This window comes from Schistocerca americana, chromosome X, assembly GCF_021461395.2.
Source record: "Schistocerca americana isolate TAMUIC-IGC-003095 chromosome X, iqSchAmer2.1, whole genome shotgun sequence".
NCBI lineage: Eukaryota > Metazoa > Arthropoda > Insecta > Orthoptera > Acrididae > Schistocerca > Schistocerca americana.
Genome location: NC_060130.1, coordinates 573,384,688 through 573,405,139, shown reverse-complemented (window position 1 = coordinate 573,405,139; position 20,452 = coordinate 573,384,688). Strand labels below are relative to the sequence as shown.

At 44.1% G+C, this 20,452-nt stretch overlaps 1 protein-coding gene across 1 annotated transcript in view; it reads right to left on the bottom strand.

Annotated features, from left to right (window-relative positions):
* LOC124555261 (thrombospondin type-1 domain-containing protein 7A-like) overlaps positions 1-20,452 on the bottom strand; it is a 1,197,505-nt gene that overhangs the window by 187,681 nt on the left and 989,372 nt on the right. Inside the window, exons 18-19 of the mRNA XM_047129129.1 lie at positions 14,915-15,155; positions 11,073-11,183 (exon numbers count right to left, since the gene is read on the bottom strand). Of these exons, the coding sequence (XP_046985085.1) occupies positions 11,073-11,183; positions 14,915-15,155 (352 nt within the window). The remainder of the gene's footprint in view (positions 1-11,072; positions 11,184-14,914; positions 15,156-20,452) is intronic.

The window sequence follows — 20,452 nt, the reverse complement described above, 5'->3', positions numbered from 1 at the left end:
CTCTTTGTGTTTGAAGTTAACTTGTTCAAATAAACAGAGATTAATTACATCTCCACACGAGCTTATTGGATATTCCGAGTGAGGGATACTTCAGTTGGTGACGAGATATTTCAAAAGCTTTCACGCGACTCTTCTAGGTACTGCTTTAGTGTCATTTTTTCGTCATGGCATCTGCCGACGAGCCGGTAGACATTACTCACCCCGTTATCCATCTGCTGCAGCACATGCAGCGCACCAGCAAACTGCTTCTGTAAAGGCTCGCGTCGCTCCCGCAGTCAGCAGCGGCATTTGCGGGACGCCTGGACCAGATTCACTCTTCAGTCCTCAACTTCTGGTCACCGCCACCGCCGTTCCCTGAGTTCGACCGCATCGTAGAACCCTGGTCCTGTTACATAGTGAGGATAGAGCAACATTTCCTCGTTCACTTAATAAAAGATGATACACAGCAGTGTGCCTATCTCCTGGCAAATGCCGGCCACTCTATCAGTTGATCCAGAGTCTGATCTGGACTTTCTTTCCAATACAGTGATGAAATCCAGTCTTTTGGATTCTTTTGGCTCTCATTTCATGTGGCAGCCGCGTACTACAAGCATATTCTTTCTCACAAACTGTCCAATGAGCGTTATCGAAAGCGGATCACTCATCTGCAGGGACTATCACGTAATTGTCGCTTCCAGTGTACAAACTCTCAGAGCAGACATACCTGTGCCCCTTCACTGGTGCGGAGAATGGTGCTAGTACACTTCCCTGACGAGGGTCTCCGCCACGATCTTCGAAAACTAGAAGAACCTTCCCTAGAGTCTTGCCAACCATCATTTGGGCAATTGAGCAATCCCTGCACTCGTCCGCGACTCTGCAGGATCCAGCGTTGGTGTTCACCTCCCACCCCTCTTGAGGGGAACACGCCTTCCCTTACATTCCCTCTGGGAAGGTCAACATGGTGGGTACACCTGTACTAGCTGCCCTCGTGTGGTCAATGTTTCATTAGCCACCAACGGCTACAGTGTCGCTTCTGGCGTGCGAAGTGTACAGCATGCGGAAAACTGGGCCACAAGGTTCAAGCGTGCTGCTCCTCCCACGACATGTCAGTCGGCTGGACAGCCCCAGACGCCCCAGAATACGATGTTCCCGGTGGGTAGGTCGCATCGCCAGACATTTTGTTTTGTCCAATCCTTCATGCTCCACTCGAACAAGTCCATGTCTCTTCTGGTGTTAATGGATGGTGTCCCAGTATAACTACAAATTGACATGGGCTTGTCTGCCACTGTCATTGACTGTCAGATGTATCAAGCAATTGGGGCCCCAATTCTCCAACGATTCGACTCCCTGCTCTGTAGTTTCAGTAACAATCTCATTTCTGCCACAGGCACCTTCTCTGCCCAAAGTCAGTATGGCACCACATCGATCACAGGCCGTGTTCTGGTAGTAAACACTTCTGGAGCTTCCAATCTTCTTGGTCTTGACTTCTTCAAGGCCCTTGGATTAGAAATTCACAATTCCAACCTCCTAGTGAGCCAGGTGGCAGCCAGCTCCTACACTTCGGACTTGTTTGCTAAGTATCCTAATGTATTCTCCGTGCTCTCGTCTGGTGTCTGGGGTTTCGAGGCTCATATAACCTTCCTCCCTACTGCCATTCCTAAGTTCTGTAATTGTTGCATGGTCCTATTTGTCCTCAGGGGCAAGCTAAAGTAGGAGCTTCAATGTTTGCAAGACGACGGCATCCTTACACCTGTTGGGTTACCCCACGGTTATCACTGAAAAACCCAACACGGCCCAACGCTTTTGTGGAGATTTTAGAGCAAGAGTGAATGCTCAGTTTGTCATTGACTCCTACCCATTCCAAAAATGGTAGAGATCTTGACCAAAATAGGCAGGGGCAAAATGTTCGCCAAAGTTGACCTTTGTGACACATAACCTCAGGTTCTTTTAGATGCAGCCTCATGAGTAGTGTTGATGGCATATAAGCCGTTTGGCCTGTTCTAATATAGTCAGCTTCCTTATGGTGTTGCAGTTGCACTGGCAATATTTCGGCGATACCTTGAAAACGTTCTGTGTGAGATTCCAGGAACTGCTAACTACCTGGACGACGTATTAGTGACTGGTGCATCTGCTGTCGTCCTAGCACATAATCTTGACATCTTGTTCCCAGTATCTGATCGTGGAGGGCTCCAATGTAACAAAGACAAGTCTGACTTTCTTGTGCCACAAGTGGAATATCTTGGACATGTGCTCAGTGCTTCAGGTATTCATCCTATTCTTCAAGACATGAAAGCTATCCAAAAATTGTTAGTTCCTCAGGATATATCCAAACTGAAGTCGGTGTTGGGGCATCTGACGTACTACTAGCATTTTATCCCACATTTGGCTGTCATCGCTGAGTCTTTACATCACCTGCTTTGCAAGAATGTTCAGTGACAGTGGCCCCTGCAATATGGCAGGGCGTTCTGGGCTCTGAAACAGTCTCTCCTCCAGGCCATGTGCTTGATGACGTATGTTTCCTCCCAACCCTTCATTCTGGCCACAAATGCACCCAGCTATGGAGTAGAGGCGGCAGTTTCTCATGTGGTCAATGGTGTGGAACACCCGATTGCATTCGTGTCAGAGACTCTCAATACAGCCCAACATAATTATAGTCAAATCGAAAAGGAAGATTTAGCTATCATCTTCAGCATCAAGAAACTTTGTGACTATGTCTATGGCTGGGCATTCACTCACCTCATGGATGTTAAGCCCTCGCTGTGTCTCCTCAAGTCTTCATCTCTAATCCCTACCAACACAGCGTGCCACCTGCAACAATGAGCTCTCTTTCTTTCCAGTTACACTTACGAGATCAAGTTTCAGCAACCATGCACCATGCTAAACTGCATCTTCTTTCCAGGTTACTAGTGCGGTAAGATCCGATGTTTGATGCAAAGCCTGAAGTGCACTTTCACCTGGACTCTGCTGCCATCCCACAGCTTGACTCTACGTGGACCTCCTCCAATGGCGCATGGCAAGCGACCCCATCCTACATGATGTGTTGCGGCATGTCCAGTCAGGCTGGAAGACTAAACACATGACCTTCGTATACTTGGATATACAGGCATTCTAGGCACATCGACAGGAGCTTTACTCATGGGACAGCATTGTTCTGGTACAGGGTGGCAATGGTTGCACTCGGATGGTCATTCTTGGGGCCCTCCACAACTGCATTCTCCACTTGCTACATGAGGGCCATTGGGGGGAACATCCTCATGAAGTGACAGGTCACACAACATGTCCACTGGTGGGGCATGGATGCCTCCATCACAGACCTCGTTACAGCCTGACCTACAAGTCATAGCATGCAAGCCCCTGCAATGCACCGATATTTTGGTTCGCTAAAAACATTCACCCCCTAGTCCCCCCTCCACACTGACTTTGTCAGACCCTTTGCTGGACTTCATGGCTCATCACAATGGATGCTGGCACGGGGTTTCCGTTTGTCTTCCATCTGACATCTACCTATGCTACTCAGACCGTTACGGCTCTGACACAGATTTTTGCCCTGGAAGTACTCCCAGAAACCATTGTAACCGACCATGGCCCACAATTTACATCCTCTGATTATTCGTCCTTTTGTGCCTCCAATGGTATTTCTTTGAACGATACTGTCTCTTTTGACCCCAATTCAAATAGTGTGCCCACACATTTTGATCAGACTTTTAAAACTCAAGTGTCCAAACTCTGACGTCACCATTCCTTGGATGTTGTGCTCAGTCGCCCACAAGGTGGGTCTTGACCTGTGGAGACGCTACATGGCTGACATCTTCTATCTTCGGACCATCCTTCACCCTCAGGACAAACCCCACCTTGTCGATACAGGTTCACACTCCACGACTCTGCCTGAGTTATGAATCTTGTCTGTAGAGAGCCCTGGTGGCTTCCCACTACAATCTCCTGTCTACGTGGCAGTGCCATGCTCCTGGTTACTCTCCCAGACGGCACACGATGCCACAAGAAACTCAAAAGATATGCCCCCGGCATGGTTCCTTTCTTCGACCAGAGCCTCTTATACCATTCTCTGTTCCAGGTACACTGGACATGGTGGGGTCTCCTGCGGACACCAAGGACCTAAGGACCTCACATTGCCAGCATCACCTCCAGTCATTCCCACGTATGCGAGCCTCGGACGTCTACATCTCGACCCAACGACGACCACAGAGACAGCGACGTCATCGACGACTCTGTGCTTAAGGGTTATCCTTAACTTAAATCCTGCATTGAGGCTGGTTTACGCAATATCTGGCTCAGTCTCCAGAGGGCCTCCAGGTAACCAGCCAGAGGGTGCAGAAAGATAGCAACAGGGGTAGCTCTAAACATGTAAGTCTTGCTGCATACGCCGTAATTCGATAGTCAATAGGAAAATTGTAATCTTCCGCCACATGGGTACTTCTGCCCACGTGGAGCCGTCAAGAGCCAGTTCCGTCTTCGGCAGCCAGCGACTGATGTTACCATCACCGTTTGGACACCGCCTTGGGTCGGATGTCGCCTTCGTCACCAGGCTGCGCTCCCGCGGCCTGTGTTCCGAGCCTTGATGTTCTGCGCCAAGAACAAGTAGTGCTGCTCGTAAGATAGAGCTCTAAATACGTACTTTGTTTTGAAGACAGACTTTTCATTTCGTTTCGTTTCATTGAAGAAGGATTGTTTGGGACGAACTTTTCCTTCACATAACTAAGAAGAATTACTGGAGAACGTTTATTTTCTTTTGTTGTACTGCATCAGAAACAGTAGACCGTTTGTTTATTTGAACAAGTAAACTTCGAACATAAAGTTATATTACATCTTCTTGTGACCTTGTGCAAGTATTCTGAGTGAGGACTTTTTCAAGTACGCTTGCCCTCACATTCCCAAGGAGTCAAACGTCGTACAACTGTAACATCTGACTGGGCCACAAATCTGGATATTGCACTATTGGACCTGTCAGCGCAATGCAGACCCACAATGAGGCTCCTTTCAAACTCTGTCAAGTGCTGATAACGCTGTCTCATACGTGTACGTGGCATCTCTATGTCGTTCGCAGTGATCAGACGACATCTAACGCTGGTCAGAACCTTCATATACCCCACCAGGCATGGTAACAGCATTAAACACTAACAATACCAATGCACTATGGTGACTGTTCTACCTGTCACAGATAATTGCTGCCCTAATGATTTACATTCCCGCCAACTGTGAGTACGTGTACGACAAAACATCGACATCCGACCACGTCTGCTGGATGCTTCCCTGTTTTGTCAGGCAGTGCATGTCGCATTTTCTAATCCCAGAGGAAAGGCTGCCGACAACACACTCGCTTCATGCTGCGTGTAATTTTTGAATAACATTGTTTGTTTGTTTAGGGCTTTACACAGGATTTATGCTAGCGTAACAGTTGATTCACGACGGTCTTGAGGACCAAGTGCAAAGGCACGAATATGTAAATGTGAACAACCAACCACTTAGAGAAAACCTACAGTCATGGACATGTAAATTTATACATTCACAAGGGGAGATCACCATCAAACAGTTCAGCAAAATTCGTTACTCTAACTGGGATCTTCAATTTGATTGTTGCATGTTGCATATGACCTGTACTTTTGAGATTCGTACAGGCTGTAGATCTACGAATAACATATGCAGACTGGGATCATATGAGGACATCATAATAATCAAGGGATGTCTGAATGACGCACAGCCAAGTCAGACAGAGAGCGGAAAAACTTGAGTGTAGGAAATGCAGCCATTGGCCGAAGCATCTGATCTTAGAGATCCAGAATTGTGACGAGCATCACCTTGTATATTTGTGTGTCAGTCAGAATATAGGTCTGTGGCTGAATATGGAACAGACGACATAACGCTTCCCAGACGTTTTCAGCTGACAATAGGCCGCAGGTCGAGAAATATATCGACACTTCGTTGCGTATTTTAGATACCACGAACTATGGCCTTAAGTTCATTATCATGCTGAACAGGGGCACTGGGCACAGAAATCTTAGGAAATCGATGTGAAGTATGTCCTTGAGCAGCTTACGTTACGGGTATGTTAGTAACACGACAGATGATGGAGAGTCGTGCTTAATCCCTATCCCTTCCATCTTTACACAATATGGATTCTAGCTGGCACGATAACTGTGTGTAGGGAGTTAAAAAGAATGGGATACAACGGTCCAGCAGCTCCTCATAAGCCACACGTATCTGCATGCACTCCGTGTTAATCGACGCAGCTGGACAGTGGACGACTGGAAACGAGTGATTTAGAGTGGTGAATCACTCTGTACCCTGTGGAAATCTGATCGAAGGACTTGGGCTGGGCAAATACCTAGAGATCGTTACGTGCTATCATGCGTAGTGCGGAGGAGGTAGCGTTGGCATAGGAGTGTCGTACCGCGATTCGGCGTCCACGTTAACCTACAGTATCATCTATGATTGGTGGGTAAGACAGTTCGCGGTCGGAGGGAGGCAATCGCATACCAACTGCACTAGGACCATACTCAGCGAAGCACTGTCTTGTTCAAACCAGCCTATGAACTGTGGACAGATTTTTCCTCCAGAAAGGCGGTGTTTCGGTGATTAGGACGTGGTCCCCTTACTGCTCTTAAGAAAACGCTAAATGTGGAAGGATATGACGACATTTTACAGCATTGTGTACTGTGTACAGTAGAGGAAAAGTTTGGAGATGTATCAGCATGACAGTGCAACCTGTCATAAAGCAGCATCTGTAAGGCAGTGATCTGTGGACAATAACAGTCCTGCAGTCCTGAAATGGATTGACCTCCTCAGAGTCCTGACGTCAACCCATTGGAACATCTCTGGGATGAGTTAGAACGTCGACTTCGCTCCACACCCCAAACATACGATAACACTATTATGGTTTGTGGATAGCATCTCATAACACTAAAAAGCAATGAGGACTCCAATGACGTCATCAAGTGCCGCCTATGTAAGAAATATAACTCATCATCGTGGAGGATAACAGCGAGGAATTTCTAGCAAAAAGTGAGCAGTAAGTACCATAAAAAAGAGCAAGCAACACAGACCGAAGTAGAGCATCGTGCACCTACGAAAAGGCAGGAAAAGAAGTTTCTGGGGAAATTTCAGATCTATGTGGTATAACAGAGAAGTAAGATGGTAGGCGGATGTAGGGATGATATATGATAACAGCGACCAGAATTTGGTGACACAAACTGGGCAGTTGTACGTAGAATGCGACAGCACACATCCTGAGGATTACAATGTGCTGTTACAGAAGTAAAAGAAGATTCGCCAATGCAGGACATGAATCTATAACAAACACAGAATACACTCAGAGCCAGTTCGTACAGGAAACGAACACTTACTACAAAGAAGGAAACAACAAAACACCAGAACAGACCCGCTACAAATTTATGAAAGCAAAGAGGACGTTATGCAACTCATTAGACCGGAAGAGCCGATGAAGCTTACTACATCTCTAAGACGTCAAGTAAGGTATAAACATCCAGAAGGGAAGTATATTACTTTTCCTGTACTTGTTTTTGGAGATAGAATCTATCTCAGAGTGAACAATCTGCCAACAAAAGTGGGAAAACTAGAGAGGTTTTTGAAGCAGGTTTCTGCTAAAGGAAATGAATCATTCCCCTTAGATACGTTGTACAAGCACTTTGTAATGACGCATGGTCTTGTACCATGGGATTACAGACGAGTAGGACAAGACTTTCGAATATATACCTAATGGAGATAAAGATAGGACAGCTTAATGTCATGAGAAGTGTCAGCGTATTGCATGATGCTACAAGAGTCGCAGAGGAGTTGCAGTTAGATGCATTGTGCCTCCAAGAACCGTATACGAAGTTACTAAAGATGCCCAGTTTGCCAATAAATGCCCAGAGAGTCACACAAGGGCAAAATCCTATAGCAGCAATAGTAGTACGTAAAAAGGCCATTACAGGTACAAAAATATCACAGTACTGATCAGAACACGTAATCTATGTGGAAAATTTAACCGGAAGGAAGAGTTGCAACCTGATTTCCATGTATTTTCAGTTTAGTGTTGATATCGACGAGTATCTGCTAACACTAAAGGATGTTACTCACTTAGGACGAACTAAGTTCTTGTTGTACCCCATTGATGCAAATGCGAAGTTAGTATTGTGGCATAGCCGCCTGACTGATGACCTTGAAAGACAACTAGAAGAACTCAACCTATAGGTACTGAATCCACATCGCAATGCCCCAACCTACGAAGGGAGGGTCGGAACAATGTTAAATATTGGCGTCACTTCAGGAAATACGGCAGCGGCGCTCCGTACGAAAGGCTGGAAGATTGAGAGTGGAATGACATCAAGTGACCATATCATACACTATACCATAGCTGCAAGGGAAATCCAAGACACTTCAGAAAACGTGCTCATAAGACCCAAATACAACATGAGGACGTTAACTGAGAACAACTAAGAAGGGTGTTTCAGCGTCCGGGGTGTCCATCACTGGGTGATAACGTAGTTGTTAAAGCGCAACATCTGACAGTGGCTATTCATAGAGCAATGGAGTAATCGATACCTGCCAGAAGAGGTCGTTCTACAGGAGTATCTTGCATCTGGAGCGAGGTGATGCATAAATTAAGATGCGAAACAAGAAGATCTAGAAAGCTATCTATACCAGAGCAGCGTGACCCAAGAAGAAAGAGTCCAAAGATTGCGTAGACACAGGTACGTTAAACTACGTTGTAAACAAGAGTTATGCAAAAAAAGAAAGAAAAAAATGGAACGATGGAAGCAAAGGATACGAAAAATGTTATGAGAAGACTATAGAAACAATAACCTTGTGTATTCCTTCTCACAAGAAGAGTGGTTGGTTGGTGTTCCTATGGGACCAAACTGCTGAGGTCATCGGTCACTATGCTTACACACTACTTAAGCTAACTTAAACTAACTTACGCTAAGGACAACACACACACCCATGCCCGAGGGAGGACTCGAACCTCCTACGGGGGAAGCCGTGCGAACTTTGGCAAGGCGCCCTAGACCGCTCGGCTACCCCACGCGGCTCGCACAAGAAGAAATTAAACAAATAATTTTAAGACTAAAAAATAAATCTCCATGACAGATGGGATCCCTGCCGAAGTAATACAAGCACTATGTGACCAATCAGACAGTTACTTGCACGAACTGTACAACGAATGTATTACGAAAGGAAAGGTCCCTGCACCGTGGAAAATAGCTGAAGTGGGAATAATTATTAAAGGGCAAGATAAGTATCCGATAATACCCAAATTCTACAGACCAATTTATCTTTTGAATTTTCTCGGCAAGATATTTGAAAAAACTATTATGGTTCAAATGGCTCTGAGCACTATGGGACTCAACTGCTGTGGTCATAAGTCCCCTAGAACTTAGAACTACTTAAACCTAACTAACCTAAGGACAGCACACAACACCCAGCCATCACGAGGCAGAGAAAATCCCTGACCCCGCCGGGAATCGAACCCGGGAACCCGGGCGTGGGAAGCGAGAACGCTACCGCACGACCACGAGATGCGGGCAAACTATTATGCAGAAGATAAGAAGATAACAGACTGCAATACGGGATGAACGTTCACCAGTACAGGTTAGAACAGGCAAGTCAACTGCAGACGCAATTAATAAGGCGATTTTGCTACCAACAGATACTCATTCTACGAACTCTCCAGCGATGATGATTGTTATTGCTGGAGCTTTCGATAACCTATAGTGGCCGTATTTCTGTGTTCACCTTAGGGATTTTGAGTGTCCAAAAGCGGTGTACAATTGCCTGAGAGATTATTGCCACGGGCAACATGCTTCTTTAACATACCCAGGAAAGAAAGTAACGAAGACAAAAGTCTGTCCGCAGAGATCAATGTGCGGCCCAGAGTTTTAGGATTTAATACTGCAGCCCACACTTCAGAAGTTACATGCAACTGTGGCATAAGTGGATGGTAGCATTTGCAGATGACGTACTGTTCGCCGTGAGTAGTGCCTCCAGAATAATTATAGAACATAAATGTAATGCGGCGCTCCACGAACTTGACGGCTGGTGTCGAAGTATCAAACTGTCATTAACGCCTCACAAAACAACGTATCTTATGCTGAAAGGGAAACGAATGTCGTAACATCATATAGAGAAAGCAGGCAGAAAAGGTAAAAATGTGATGAATAAAATTATAACCATTGCAAGCAGGCAATTTCGGCTCCCCTTGAAAACTATCAGAGTATTCCAGCAATCTATATGAGCATCAGTCGTAAGATATGGTGCGAGCGTTTGGGTTCATAGATTGCAGCTAGTGAAGCCAGCCTCATTAGTGAGAAGAGTTCAACGAGGAGTGCTACTAAGATTAACGGGCGCCTATTGCTCTACCACAAATGATGCATTGTTAGTAATTCTAGGAATATGCCCACCGGACTTGGAAATCAGGAAAATGGGAGCCTTTTACTAGTTAAAGAAAGGCCATCAAATGGAGGTACGAAGTGTGCCTGGAACTGAGGCCAGTTATAAAAAAGCAATAAGAGATTGCGTATTGCAACTGTGGCAAAATGAATGGGACACTTCAGGCACAGGCACGAGAACATACAAATTTCTCCTTAACATCGGAGAGAGATTGAAAAGTAGATTTCTTAAGCCGTCAAGTGGACTGATACATTACGTATGTCTCGTACGCTACGTATCTATACAAAATAAGGAAGCAGATGGATGATAGCTGCACCTGCGGCAGTGTGGGCATAACAGAACACACATTGTGGGACTGTGTGGTGTATGAAGATTCGGCAGGTAACGTAAGTCAGGTATCAAGGATGATGGATCCCAAAGCAGCACTAAGGAGCGAGTCGATCTGGCGCATCTAGGACGATACTGCAGCCTCAGTATACACGAAGGTCGTGGAAGGCTTCACGAGGCATCAGTTAACCATAAGTCAGCATGCTGTCATCCAGGCTGGACAACACAATCTGCATATGGAGAGAAGATAACTGAGATCGACGACCACTGAATGAAATAGTGTCCCAAGAAGCTGCATTGCCTTGGTGCAAGTGATCATGGAATTGTGGACATCAAGACGTAACAGTGATGGGTGGAATTACCTTCTACGAACGATACACCGCTGACGTGCTTCCTGTTCCTCAAGCAATCCAGCAGACAATAGCTCTTGATCTGGGTAGTGTGAGGGCGAATCCAGTAGCAGAAACATGCATCTACAAGTTAAATGCACCAAAATAAATGAACAAGCACAAAACATATTCTGTAGTGCTTATAATAGTATTACTAGTTGGGTAACGGGTTAAGCGTTTTATTGTAGATTTGTAGTAGTAGAAGTACTTGTAGTATTTTACAAATTAAGTATCCAAAAAATAGTTAATGCATAATTTATTACTATCTAAGGAAATGTGATTTGTATGGCCTATTTTAGCTTCTCGTATAATAGGCTGTAATTATGAAGAATATATAGATAAATAAATAAATCATTACTTTCTCTGGTTTCAGCTTTTGAGAAAGAACAAGCTGCTATTCCTCCACAGACATTCACACATCTCACTGAACGTGCCCCCAGCAGGCTTCAAGCCATCATGAAAGTGAAGGGTGAAAATCCCTCATATTAATGTCCACAGATATATATGTCAAGTTTTGATGATACTCGACGTTTACAAAGCTGTAAGAACGACTCGGCACACAAAAACATTGATTTTAACGTAATACATTCACGAGGAAAACTAACATAGATAGCTGTTGTGTTGGAGAAAGAGTATTGCTGTCGCCAGAGCGAATTATCTAGATCAGCGCGTGAGGTGGTTCACAGTCGTCAGACGTTGTACCGTCTGTCAGCAAGAAATTTGTGCTAAGGATGGGAAAGACGCACAGTACCAGTGCAGTTGATCATGAGTGTCCAATGTGTGTGCTATTCCATTGGCGTATAAAATCATCACCACGAGAATCATTCGCAGTGGGTATTAACGTGTTGATATCAGAGATCGTCGTCGACTATGAAGATTGTACAGCGTGTATGGACGGGCTTCCAGTGTAGCAGATTCCTTGCCATTTCAGCGCTGGACAACATAAACCGGTCAACAGCAGCAGCACCGTCGAGCTCCATCTGATCGTAATCTACATCTACGTCTACATCCATATTCCGCAAGCCACCTGACGGTGTGTGGCAGAGGTTACCTTGAGTACCTCTATCGGCTCTCCCTTCTATTCCAGTCTCGTATTGTTCGTGGAAAGAAAGACTGTCGGTATGTCTCTGTATGGGCTCCAATCTCTGATTTTATCCTCATGGTCTCTCCGTGAGATATACGTAGGAGGGAGCAATATACTGCTTGACTCCTCGGTGAAGGCATGTTCTCGAAACTTCAACAAAAGCCCGTACCGAGCTACTGAGTGTCTCTCTTGCAGAGAAATTAGTCATAACGTTTGCGTAATAAAACCACGGATTTGTGAGGTACAGAAGTCAGCAGCCCACACGTGTACCTCTGATTACCGCATGTCACTGTGCACTGTGATGAGTATCAGCACTGAAATACCTCCACTGTAAGCTAAAAACACAAATAAAGGTCACTTAGACTGATATGTCGTGGCACATGTTCGTACGCGTACGAGTACGACGAAAACGTCGCAGGTTATGCATGTCGCTTGTCAACAGAGATGTCGTTTCGGCAGGTGATGGTGTTATTCGCTTATGGGGATGTCTGTATGGAATGATATGCAGCTCCTGATAGTGTGACACAGTTTTGGCAACGAGCGATGCAGGTATCGATGGTCGATTCATGTGCATCCGTTTGTTCGCCTACAGTGCCTCGATGACTACTAATATTTTCGCCAAAACAATGCATCATACTGTCGTTCCCGAATTATGTTACAGTGACTGCAACGATGGATAGAGGGTGCTTGTGTTGACTCGTAGGCTAGCTAATGCGAAGTCTGTGGATCGCATCTGCGATGCCATCACGTGAGATGCGCGCGCTTTGGATCTAACTCCGGCCAACCTATGTGAATATGAGTAGCTGCTGAATGGGCATGTATCAGAATAGAACCGCAACGGTTCCAGTATCTCGTGGGAGGGTGACTAGGGTACACATAATGACATTAATCAAAATTGAGCACCTCTGCGTTTGCTAGATCGTAAGAGGTGACGCGATCACAGCTTGGTTTTGATGATGGTGATGGTGGAAACTGGAAGGGACGATGCTACAAAGATTTTCAAGAAATTTGTCAGAGCTACCTTCTAGGAAACAAGAGTGAGAATGATGCGTTGCTTCGGAATTCTGCTTATATATGTACAACAATGCAGTAAACACATACGTATTTTTCGTTTATGTGACAGAAATCAATTTGCATCACCTGGAAACACATAACAATTTCCTAGGCGAGCGCCTAGGCCTCGATCCACTTGTTTTACGTGAGATGCCATTTGATGAGTCCATGCTAATACCAGGTACTCTCCCAACAAGCTGATGTTGTCAGTGCTTCATGTGGTCGATATTTTCTGATGTTTTCATAAGATTTTCTATGGTGTTGCATCCATATTGTTTTCCCAAGTGCATCTACATCAGCTGTGCCATTTAGTTATGTACACGTTGACTGTTTACTATCCTTGCCATTCTTATTTAACAATCGCATACACTTCATCTTTCAAATCCGAGTCTTTCTTCTCTTTATGTTTTACATATTTTAAACTTACGAACACACGACCTTATTATTGCATTTGCTTTCAGCAGCTAGCTTTGATGTTAGAAGTGTCACACAAAATATAAGAACAGACGGTGTGTTGATTGCTGCTCTACACAGTATTTAGCGACATCTTTCAGTGTTCGTGGACAGTTCTAGGTTGCTGTACACGCCCTCCTCGAATGTTTCCCACTATGCAGCTGAACCACGCTGACGGAGAGGGTCTTATTTATTCCCTGCGACGCACATTCAGTTTTCTTCTTCGTGATGTTGCGCTTATTTGTGGTGATTAAAGTGGTTTGGCACGAACCGAGAGACATAATGTAGCAATACACCATGAGAAATTAGTCGTAACGTTTGCGTAATAAAACCATGGATTTGTGAGTCCAGTATTTACGTATTACTGCTCTTGTGTGACGATGATAATGATGAACGGGACATCAGGCGCTCGACATCGGGATGTTAAGCGCGAGACTGCTCACATAAGGATATATGACATTATTATAGTTGAGGTCTCCATCAGCGAAGGGCATGTAACTTTCCTCGCATATCGTCTGGTCGTAACTGTTCTTGAGATTCACGTGAAGTTCATTACGCATGATCAATCGAAAATAAAACTGAACTCTCAAGCTTATTTTCCAGTATTTTTCTGGAGTTTATATAGCAGCTATTCAAGTTCCTTTTTACAAATAAGCACAATGCTGTTCGATCATTTCGCAAAACACACATTACTACTGTTTGAAAAAAACTATATGACGTATTTGTGCATATCGCATTTCTGCAGTCGGTGAATAAGGTGGTTGTCTCACTCCGTGAGAGAAAACGACATTTCAAAATTCGTTCTTCTTTTGGATAGAAAGTTTTGAGGACGCAGCATATTGGACATACCTATGGTATTCTTACAGGGTTCTTCTTACATGCAGCTGCACAACCACTTGTATAGTTGCAGTTTTGCTAGCGATAACAGAGACAGATCGGAAATTCTAAATAAGTCTTAATACGAAAGTAATCCACTGGCTGATATTTATGGAAATGCGTATAAGACTAACGACGTTTTCTCCACTACTTTATCTCGTAGTTTCACATTTCTAAGAAATTAATTAATGAAAAATAACGGTTCTGTGCACTGAAGTTATGACCTAACAATTTTCTCGAATTTTGAAAAACAAATGCTTATATTTATGATATAGTTTATTACTGTAGACCCAAGTTATAGTTTACATCTTGGAAATAAGTAAACATCATGAAACTTTTAAAAACTCACATTGGCTCTATAAGATGTCCAGTGGTATTGAAACACCCCACACGACGATATTTTGTTCCCGATCCGCAGACTCCACTAACACGCCTTCCATTTGCTCTCACTGATGTTATTTCAGTATCTATTATACATTCCGACCAGTTTCCAAGTACCCGCAACTCTTGCTTTCGGCAAGGGCAGGTCCTGGTTTCAACTAACGGGAAGAGTTCAGAATTCGTACATATATCCCTGTTCTTGGAGTGACCTGCAAGAAATAAGTTTCAAGTAAACCACATTTGACTGGTATTTTTGTACAATAAAATTACATGTGTTGGCACAAAACAAAACTAGCAAGTTAATTACCACAAATAATATTAAGTATGTAATTTGCTCTGTTTCATTAAAACTTAAATATTGAAAAAAATACGAATAGTCCAGAAATATTGAAATGTCATCGTTATGGTGTTTGCTCGTCACATTATTATTAAAAATTTAAATATGATCTATTTGACCTGTAAGTATAAGTCGAGAATAATTACAACAAACCATATGTGACTATGATATTAAAACTGACTGCGCAGTTCGTATTGGAAATGACTCCCTACTTGCAAATAATTAGACCAGTTCATGAAATTTATCTTGAGATTGCCTTTTCTACTAACGCTTAGAACTCTATAGTGTGTTTTGGGATGATGGAGAAAGGCAAATGTACCAAATTGGAATAAGGATAGGGAGCACAGTTTATAACCAAAAATTAGAAAATTTCAAATTTACCGTTGTTCTGCTCACTACGATGAAAATCCAAGTAGTCTCATTTTTTTAATAATTTTATTCATCTGTACATCCTGGCCAACATGATTAATTAACTAAAGTTTTTCCATGAAATGTCACCTGGGTTGTATGAAGCATGTCATAGTCGCTGAAAGTTCTGTCTTCAATTCAAATGTTGTTCGAACACTTTCATAGACAGCGGGAATTTTCGCCAGGAGATACTTTCCAGTTAGTTAGTTGTCTCGTACACACGACGTTTCTCATAACCACACGAGAAGAAGTCATGAGTGGTCAGAGCAAGTGAGCAAGCTGAGTACGAAACTGGACCTCCTTTTTCCATCCACCCGTCAGGGCATATCTGACGCAGAGCAAAATGAGATGGACCCGTATCAGGTTGGAATCACATACGCAAGCGTAAGTAAAGTAGGATAGTTTACAACATCGTGGAAGTTGGTGAAGTTAAGCGGGAAGGAAGCAGACCCGGACTTATTAACCAACAATTAAGTATGCCCACCTACACGTTCACTACAAATATATATCGTCAGCTCTTCACAGCTATAGCGTAGGGACATACCGAGTATTACATCTCTCATGAAACAGGCTGCAACTGAGGAAAGAACAGACGGAGAAAACTGAGCATCGTCCATAGAACACTGCCTTACCCACTGACTCAAAACGACCCGAATTCCGACGTAGCAGGAATTGAAGCTTGCACTTTGTGTGAATGGTGGGAGTTAGGTACCGTGCTCGTATTACTGCCCATACAGCGCTGTGAGTGACACTCTTTCTTCTGTAAATTATAGTGTGTGGACTGAGGGTTTTCCATCCATTGACATTACTATCCCACAGCACGTTTCTATTCTTAAGTCTCGAGTCATTCGTTTCGAGACAAGGATTTCTTCAGTATCAAACTGATACAATATGTCTCCTTCACCGTTTTTCAAAGGCACTGTGACACCCTCTAGATACAATAGTCTCGACATTTTTATCCATACATGGCTCAGGGCACAAGTAAAGCACTACAAGTCAAATAAACTGAGACACAAAGGAATTAAAGACATTAGCTACCAGTGGGCACTGATTTAAATGAATGAGGAAAGTTAAAAAATTGTGCCGGACCAGGATTCGAACCTAAGTCTCCTACTTACTGGCAACTATGCCATCCGGACATAACAGGCAAGTGGCTTTACATCGAGAATAACTGAGAACGGGGGGAGGGGTGGGGGGCTAACAGGAGATGTGCTAGGATAGTCTGTCGCCTTGTGTTGCCCACTGTGTGGTGATGGCCCACTGTGTTCTGATGGCGTAGTAGTCAGCGCATGTGCCTAGTACGCTGGAGACTCAGGTTCGGATCTCAGTTCGGTACAAATTTTTAATTTTCCTCACTGTCATAGATCAGTGCCCATTGGCACCCTGTATAAGGGGCGATCAAAAAGTTTGCTTTCGAAGGCCACATTAACCACTTGCCTACATGTCAGTGCTTATGTATCTGCATCGGAGTCGCGCCAGGTCGCATATACGCTGGAGCAACGCCCTTAAACGGAAACATTTTGAACGCCTCTTACATGTCAGGTAGCGAGGCAAACATTGTATTCTATCCAGGTTTGCCGCCGGATTGGAAATTGAACTAATGTCAAATTTCGGCTGTCCAGTTACACACCATTCTCAGATTAAACACTGTGTTGTATCCAGCTGAAATTATGCTATAGAAATTATTTGTGTATTGTTTATTTAATTCTCCCATATGTGACTTGAATGTCATCTAGCACATGGCTGTTCTTTGTTTGCAAGACGTATAGGACATAAGCTGGTGTTCTATAAATTTGAGGAAGGGTTGAAAATTAATTAACTGGTGTAGAATGCGTTTGGGTAAGGGCGGGCGGACGCGGACTGCGGTACAGAGTGCCCGATGCTCAAGGACATCAGATGAGTGATGAAAGTCTGATGGAGTGCAATTAAAATCTAAGCTGAAGAAATGAAGATGGGTCGGATAAGACTTTTGCTGATCGGAAAAAATGGAAATGAGCGTACGGCATTGTGGGCCGAGAGTCCCCCATTCGAGGAAGTTCGGCCGCCGAGGGCAAGTACTTCTGGCATTGAACGCCACACTGGGCGACTTGCGCGTCTGCTGATAGGAATGTTGGTGAAAGGACGAAATCCTCAAGACAGGCCTATGAGTACCTTTTAGTCTATTGTACGCTTTTTGTTGGGAAGTTAATAGAATTTCCAGGTTAGTTTGTGGTCAGTACTTAGGCCAGTTATTATAGTGTTTTAATAATTTGGGTAGGAGGTTTGAGTGTCTTGAAGTGGAAGTTAGGGAGGCGAAATCAGCCTCCGCTATGCACCGTGTGGTGGTTTGCAGAGTATGTATGTAGATGCTAATGCATAACCCTAGGTTACGGTTGTTACCTGTATTTAGGTGGGACTGACTGCTAAACAGGTTGGGTTACATCACAACTTGAAACTGTCACTGTAAATCTGGAGAGATCTTTGCGAGGCTAAAGGGTTGGAGAGCAAGGAAAGTAGCGACATAGACGTACTATAGTAGCAGACCGAGGAGAAGTGACACAGAAATGTCAGTTGTGTTAGAACGGCAGAATAAATCGTATTAAAGTGGATATTGGCTCATTTCTACAAAGGAATGAATGGCAGTGACATATGAAGACAATGCGACAGAAAGGAAAATATCAGGCGAACGTCATTTTTAGAAGTACTTAGGTTTGGAGTTGCCACATCAGAGACGGAGTGGTCGAAAAAAGTACATGCACTAAATTCCGTACCGTGTCATCATACAGCACCAAAATGCGCTGAAATGCCGGTAAAAAGTGATATTTAACGCAAACTCTTTGTCACTACCAGAAAGATACTCGGTAAACTTTCAATAGAGTCCGTTAGACACAGTCCCGGTTACTAATTGCTGCAACGGCCACTTTTGCAATGATATTTTATTGCATGTTCGTCATTTAAGATAGTGCTCTGCCATCGTGGATATCCCAGGTTGTATTCTTGTATTACAATGACGTTCCAAACACCTATTGTTGCCAGAGCAATTAATTTGGACCATGCAAGGTTTTACAAAGGATCGCAGAGTTTTATCTATACTGATTCCTGTCCAGAGTGTAGCAATTTTTCTTAATTTTTGGAAGATACAGTGCGATACACAAGTGGTATTAGGAACCGTGAGTAACCAATAGTAGTCTGCAGGTTAAAAGCCAACGGAATAGAAGTTTGAGTCGGGTCAGAAGCCAAAGCAATGTAGGTATTCAGCCAGCAATCAGTCTAGGTGTTGAACTAGCAACCCAGAAACGTGCGGGTTACCGTATAGAACATCCACGTGGCTAGTATTTGATGGCATAAGTTCGGCTAGAAGTAATCAGCGGATGGTAACATCGAGGCTGTAGTAAATGACAGAATGGTCTTGTCTTCTCAGCTGACAAAGGAGATCAAACTCTGGTAGCTGTAAATAAGAAGTATCAGTCCAAATCGGATTAATTTTATTTTTCCTGGTGATTACCAGTTTCGATTCCGCAGCAGACCAATTTCTGAAACATGTAACACAAAACAGAAAATGACGTGCTATTTCCAGTAAGGAAACGTAATAAGACCAGCCCACCTTCCCTCGCCCCCAGTAAAAGCGTAAAATAAGTTTACAAGTCCACACAACGAACCTGTACGCGGAGCCTATGTGTTATTGCCAAGTGGTATCAATCACCGACTGCCGATCTTATAACACAGCGCACTGGTTCCTCATGTGGACTTGAAAAACTGATTTGTGCATTTACGATGGTTACTTCATTATGAATCCTTGATGATTGTGTCATCTGCTGTTGTTGTTATGAACTAATTTTCTGTTACATATTTCAGGAACTGGACTGATGAAGGTTCTTACATAAGTGAAACAGGCAACCACCAGTAAAATTAAAATAAACTGGAGATGTACTAGTTCATTATACTGTAATTGTAGTAAGTATAATAGCTGTCGTTTCCTCATAATGCCGAAAATTCTTGTATCTCTGCCTCCAAACTTGTTATGATTAGTCATTTGGTCTTGCTTCTAATTGTCCTTTATTACTGCTGCAACATATTAGATTTTTCGACAGCAGGTGTAACCATCGGGTGTTGTTAACGGAGCTGCACGCGGATCGACATTGTGCGAATACGTAAAGGGTTAAGAATGGGTCGTCTGTTGACGCGTCTTCCGATAAGAAGGCGTCTGGTCGATCTACTTGGGCTCAGCAGACGAGACAGGCAAGAGTGGCCAGGAGCCGGCCGTACATTCGTATGCTGTAAAGTGCACCCTTCACGTGCCTCTTGGCCCGTTGTTGCCTGAAACGTCGTGGCCTGTGACGATACATCCTCTCGTCGAATGTGGCCTCCATACGCAGTGGCATCTCTGCCTCACCACTGCTGTGGATGTCATCGCTGGACACCAAACGCTGGGCTTCCTTAACCACAGGTAAACTACATTGGTCAGCCAAAACACTATGACCAACGACACACTTTCGATATAAACCTGTCCAGGCGATAGAAGCGTCACCTGGCGAGGAAAGACTGATAGTCAGAAGCACGCACGGCGTATGTAGTATCAGTGAGGTTCCTGCCCGTGTGCAGCATGGGGATGGCGCCCGATCTATCTGAGTTTGACCGAGGGAAGATTGTGATGGCCTGTAAGCTCGGCACGGGTATTTCGGAAACTGCACGACTTGTCGGGGTTCGAAGATTGCTAGGTGAGTGTCTTCAACACATGGCGAAACCAAGGTGAAACCACGTCCAGATGTTGTGGGGTCGGGT